This window comes from Lathyrus oleraceus, chromosome 5, assembly GCF_024323335.1.
Source record: "Lathyrus oleraceus cultivar Zhongwan6 chromosome 5, CAAS_Psat_ZW6_1.0, whole genome shotgun sequence".
In the NCBI taxonomy this organism is placed as follows: domain Eukaryota; kingdom Viridiplantae; phylum Streptophyta; class Magnoliopsida; order Fabales; family Fabaceae; genus Lathyrus; species Lathyrus oleraceus.
Window position 1 is genome coordinate 629,391,073 of NC_066583.1, and position 6,753 is coordinate 629,397,825.

The window sequence follows — 6,753 nt, forward strand, 5'->3', positions numbered from 1 at the left end:
ACGGAAATGGAGTGAAAGATGCCCATATTTAATAGCTCAAATAAGCACTTTTGGGTATCTAACATTGGGTTCAGTATGTTACAAACATATACCAGATGCTACTAAAAGGTAATTGGATGATAGAAGCAAAGTCATGATGCTTATAGGTTACCACAGTGCATGTGATTATAAGCTATATCGCCCAGTCACCAACAAAGTAGAAGTCAATAGAGATGTCATAGTGAAATAATAAAAAATATGGGATTGAAGAAAGCCTCAATCCAACTCTAGTGCATTGTCAACACTAGAGTCTGATTCTGCCTCTGAAGAAGATTCTGCCTCTGAAGGAGAGTCTACATCTGAAGATGACTCTAACACTAAAGACTAAATATGGCTCTAACTCTGAAGATGACTCTGACTCTAAAGGTGAGTCTAACTCTGAAGGTGAGTCTGACCTTAAAGGTGACTCTAAAAGTGGCTCTAACTTTGATAGTGGATATGACTCTAAAGGTGATCCATCCTCTAAAGGTAGAACTTCTGAAGAAAGAGCTTTTAAAGGTGAAGCTTCTGAAGGTGGAACTTTTAATGATGGTTATGCTTCTGAAGGTGAACTTTCACAGTTCTAGAGACCATATAGAGTTAGACATATACCAAGGAGACTTGCAGAATTTGAGTTGTTGTAAGATATCGAGATTGGTTATGAATGGGAAGTCATATAGAGTGCCATGATGGTGGAATATGAACCAGTTAGTATCAATACGGATCTCAATAAGAAGGCGTGGGTGAACTCCATGAAGGAAGAACTTGAGGCTATTGAAAGAAACAAGACATGGGAATTGACTGTTATACCTCAGAACAAGAAAACCATCAGTGTGAGATGGGTTTTCAAGATAAAGCTGAAGCCAAATGGTTCAGTTTACAAGCAAAAAGCAAGGTTAGAAACTAGAGGATTCCTACAAAAGTCTGGTTTATACTATTTTGAAGTAATTGCACCTGTAGCTAGACATGAAACCATAAGATTGATTATTGCTATAGCTGCAAAAAGGAATTGGCCTATGATGAATTTAGATGTAAATTCAGATTTTCTAAATTACCCATTGCAAGAAGAAGTTTATGTTTACAACCTCCTAGATTTGTGAAAGATAACAAAGAAAGGATGGTGTACAAGCTGCATAAGGTCTTGTACGAGCTGAAACAAGCTCCAAGGGCTTAAAATCTGCAAATTAATTCAATTTCAAGCATCGGGGATTCAAAAAATGTGAAATAGGATATGGTTTGTATGTGCAACATACTTATGATGGCAATGTGATTCTGGTGTGTCTTTATGTGGATGACATACTTCTGATATGGAGTTGTACTTTTGAGGTAAACAAGTTCAAGAAGGTGTTGATGAATGTATTTGATATGATGACCTTGGAAACATGGTATATTTTCTCAGGATGGAGATTTTGCATTATGAGAAGGGAATTATTGTGCACCAACTGAATTATGAACTTGAGTTGCTGAAGAGATTTGAGTTGTTGAGTTGTAAGTCAACAGTCACACATGCTGAGACAAATCATAAGCTAGACTCTAGTAATAATAGTGAGGATGTAGATGTTACAACATTCAAACTGTTGGTTGGTTGTCTGTGATATCCGTGTAACACCAGACTTGACATATGTTATGCAATTGGAATGATGAGTAGGTTTATGAGTAAACCGAAGGGGTCAAATTACCAAGTTGCAATAAGGATTCTAAGGAATGTAAAAGGGACTCTGAGACATGGAATTTTGTTTCCCTTTGGAGTATCAGATGATGCTGAGCTACTATGCTACTCATACTCTGACTGGTGTGGAGACAAAGTAAACAAAATAATTACCAAATGATACATGTTTATGTATTTGGGAGCCCCCATATCTTATTGTTCGAAGAAGCAACCAGTGGTTGCATTGTCAACCTGTGAAACTGAATACATACTAGTCAAGTTAATGATTGAGAACAAATTTGCCACAAGTCTTGCTAAGAATCCGATGCTGCATGCAAGAAGCAAGTACATTGATATTAATTACCATTTTCTGCGCAATTAGGTTCTGAGTGGAGTACTTGAGGTTGTTCATGTTAGCACTTAGAAGCAACTTGCAAATGTGTTGACCAAGACAATCAAAATTGAACACTTCATCAATTTGAGGGATAAAATTGATGTTGTGGAATTTTAACTTGAATGTGAATTAAGGAATAGTGTTGAATGTAATTCAACACTCAAGAATAATTTCATTTGCATTTAATTTTGCATTTACGTTTGAGTTTGGTTTTGTATTTCATTTGAGTCTTTGTATAAAACTCAAATGAAAGTGAATTTGTAACAGAATCTTCACATTTACAAATTGAGAAAGTTAGTTAAAAAATTTATTCTCTCTCTCTCCTCTCTCTCTCTCTCTCTCTCTCTCTCTCTCTCTCCTCTCTCTCTCGCTCTTCTCTCTTCTCTCTCTCTCTCTTCTCTCTCTCTCTCTCTCTCTCTCTCTCTTCTCTCTCTCTCTCTCTCTCTCTCGCTCTCTCTCCTCTCTCTCTCTCTCTCTCTCTCTCTCTCTCTCTCTCTTCTCTCTCTCTCTCTCTCTCTTCTCTCTCTCTTATATATATATATATATATCTATATATATATATATATATATATATATATATATATAATATATATATATATATATATATAATATATATATATATATATATATATATATATATATTATATTATATAATATATATAGATATATATATATATATATATATATATATATATATATATTATATATATATATATTATATATAATATATAATATATAATAACCTATTTAACAAACAATTAGTTGTTTAATGGACACACATATTAAATCATTATATTTTCATGTCATAAACCAATTTTAAAAAACCTTTACAAAGTGTAATATTTTGGTAGATGCCAATATAAAATTGTTTTACATTAATATTGCTTATCTCTTAAACTAATAACCCAACAACTATTCTATAAAAAACATTCAATAACTAAAACTAATCTTTTTAAAAAGCTGTAAATGATTGAAGTAATTTTTTTCTTCTTTTTAGTAAATATTTTATAAGCTAACTTGAAAATACCTATTTTATTGGACATGTTGCATGCATGTATAAAGTTAAAGATCTTGAATAAAAAGCATCCGATTTAAAGGTAGACTTGGAAAGACAAGGGTGGCCTAGGTCTTGTATAATACATGACCAAATTAATTTTTTATATTCAATCAAAAGTTGCGCTCCTCCAACATCTTGGGCCTCATCAATATAAATAACATCTTTAAATATATTACTTTCTTAAACTTTTTTTTTATCTGTCTTTATTTTCTTAAAATATATATTTATTATTTAATATAAATGTTAATCAATCAAATTATATGTTCATTTATTAAATTTGACATCTTAATATATATATATATATATATATATATATATATATATATATAATATATATATATATAGATATATAGATATATTATATATTATATATATATATTAATATATATATATATATATATATATATATATATATATATATATATATATATTATATATATATAACACTAATGTTAATAAAGTAAAGAAAATTCACTCCGATACTTATATACTGTTTTATCAATTCATATTTAAAATTAAATATTTTTAATATAAAATTATTTTCTTATAATTTAATTTGTAATAAAACCGTACAATTTAGAAGTGTTAAGAGTGTTTTTATAAGAAAATAACTTTATCGAAAAAATTGATAGATATTTAAAAAATTATATTAATGTATATAACGATTAAATTCTTTGTGCACTATATTTACAAATTAAACTCTTTATACACAAGTATTTTGTAACATGTATTTAGTTAATGTAGACATTAAATTTTGTATTGGTCAATCTGCACAAAATTTTGTTTTGTTGCAACTTAAATTAATGTAGAAGAAGAAGGTAGCACTAATTTAAAAGCAGAATTATTTATCTTTTTGGGATGTGAAGAAGTTTAGAAAATTGGCACCAAACACGGTCAAAGGTAGTGATTATATACTGGATTGCTTAATTATCACATGTTCCCTTTTAAGGGAAACATCATCTTCTACATAGCAGAATATTCTTTACAGTAGACAAAAGTTTTTTCAATTTTTTGTTCTTGTTATTGTGTGAAGTAGGAAAGAAACAAGAAAATGTATAGTAATTAATATAGTACGATTTAACTTTTCTTTACTGTTATTGTGTAAAATTATTTTTGAATAATTAAATATATATATATATATATATATATATATATATATATATATATATATTCCTCATACATACATCTAAATCGTTAGAGACTATTTCTTCGAATCGATAATGATTACGGTGGACATTTGTGACCTCTTAGACTATAAGAATATGTTAAGGAACACACACATATTCCTCAATACTTCTAAATACTAGCATACATATGAAATGCATGGATGAAGGAACAATATTTAGAGTGGAGCTAGGAATGTGACACATTGTCGGCTTCTTGAACGAGGAAATTAAAATGGTAAACATAACCCACAGACGATGTCATACAATGGGAAGGATCATCATGAATAATCCTTGCAAATCATCTAAAATGGGGAAAGAGGTCTATAGATCCTACATGTATGTAAACATTTGAAAAGAGGTCGAACATGTAAGATAAAAGTAAATGGAGATAGTTCTCAAATATCAATCGTTCATATGAGATATTGGATCAAACTCTAGTATGATCGAATGGTAGTTTCTTGATTCGACAATCCGATAGAACCTTAGCATGTCGTCGAAGTCTATTCACATGTTGTTATCAAAATATACTAGGATTGTTAGCATGTCGAATTAAGTCTATTCGTTATGCCTAATTGTTTAAGTTAGCTTGTTCTCTAAGTTAACTTGTGTAATGGACCTGTGTGTAAAAGTCCATTAATTTAGTGTGTTAGTTTTCTTATAAATCACATACTAGTCTCTCATCATTGCAGAAGGAAAATCCTAATTAGGATGAAAGATGTTATTTGCTATTCTGTAACACTTGTAATCTTGTTTGAAAAAGAAAGTAAATAATGGCAGTTTATAACCAATTTCATTGTGTTCTTATTGTTTCCTTCTTTTCTACCTTTTTAAGTTTCTTACCGATCAAGAAACCAAGTATACTTTGTAATTCCGACATCATTTTCACAATAAATTGGTGCGTTGAGCATGAAGAAGATGCCGTCAACAAAATATGAGATTGAAAAGTTCACTGGAGAGAACGAATTCGGTTTGTGGCGCTTAAAGATGAAAGTCCTACCGGTTCAGCAGGATTGTTTAGAAGCGTTGAAGGGAGCCGCAACCATTGACGCTGCATTAAAGGAAAAAAGAAAAAATGATTATGATAGAGAAAACCCACAATGCCATCTTATTGAGCCTTGATGATAAGGTTCTTCGATAGGTTTCGAAGGAGACGACGGTGTCGGGTCTTTGGGAGAAACTTGAAAGTTTTTACATGACCAAATCATTGGTCAATCACCTCTATCTAAAGCAAGCTCTGTATTCATTCAAGATGAGTGAGGACAAATTTATGGCTGAGCAGTTGGATATGTTCAACAAGCTGATTCTTGATCTTGAAAATATCAATATAAAAATCGAGGATGAAGATAAACGTTGTTACTGTTATGTACTTTGCCCAGAAAACATGCTCACTTTAAAGAAACTCTCTTGTATGGATTAGAGTTTTTCACCTTTGAAGAAGTTCAATTAGCCTTGCACTCTAAGGATTTGAACGAACGAAAGGAGCACAGACCATCTTCGATTGGTGAAGGTTTTTATCGGTTAAGGAGAAGTTCACAAAGAGAGATGGCAAGTTCAACAAAAAGAAGGGTAAAAGCCAGCATAAGTCTTATAGTGGTGATGCATCTGGTATTTGGTGTTATCACTGTAAGAAGGAGGGTCATACAAGAAAAGTGTGTCCTGAACTCCTGAAAGATCATGGAGGTAAGGATAATGTCAACGCAACCATTGTTCAAGATAATTTCGACTGATGTTCTCGTGGTTTCAAGCGGCGACTCAAGTAAAAAGTCGATTATGGATTCAGGTTGCACTTGACACATGACTCCAAACAAAGACTTATTCGAGGAACTATGTGATCAAGATGGTGGATTTGTATTGCTTGGAAACAATAAAGCTTACAAGATTGCAGGTGTTGGATCTGTGAGATTCAAGTTTCATGATGAGTCAATAAGGTTGTTGACTGAAGTCAGGTATGTATCTCATTTGAAGAGAAATTTGATTTCTCTTGGTGAATTTGACAAGAAAAGATATATTTTCCAAAGAGAGAAAAGTATTCTAAAAGTCAAGAAGGGGTGAAGGAAGTTATAAGAGTCGTGAAGAAACAATGTTTGTATACCCTTGAGGCTGAAGTTGTCAGTGGTTCTGCAAATGTTGTATTCACGAAACCTTTGTTGAAGACAAAAATTTGGCACATGAGTTTGGGCCATGTCAGTGGAAGGTGTCTGGTTGAATTAGGGAAACAAAATCTACTTGGTAGAGACAAAGTCAAAAAGCTGAAGTTTTGTGAAATTTATGTATTTGGAAAATCTTGTAGATTGAGGTTCATAAAGGCAAACAAATATCACATAGATCCCTTGATTACATCCATGTTTATCTTTAGGGACCTGCAATGTGTCCATCACATTCAGGAGCAAGGTATTTCCCATCCATAATTGATGATTATTCCAGAAATTTTTGGGTATTCATCCAGAAGACTAAGGATGAAGCTTTTGAG

General features: G+C 31.8%; 1 protein-coding gene across 1 annotated transcript; it reads left to right on the forward strand.

The window, feature by feature from the left end:
* Positions 1-707: 707 nt before the first annotated feature.
* On the forward strand, positions 708-1,118 carry LOC127082552 (uncharacterized mitochondrial protein AtMg00820-like). Its single transcript, XM_051022788.1, has one exon. The coding sequence runs from the start codon at positions 708-710 to the stop codon at positions 1,116-1,118; it is 411 nt and encodes a 136-aa protein (XP_050878745.1).
* Positions 1,119-6,753: the final 5,635 nt, after the last annotated feature.

What these genes read in the sequence shown, in the direction of transcription:
- LOC127082552 (XM_051022788.1), top strand. Translation starts at nt 708, where the DNA reads ATGGTGGAATATGAACCAGTTAGTATCAATACGGATCTCAATAAGAAG.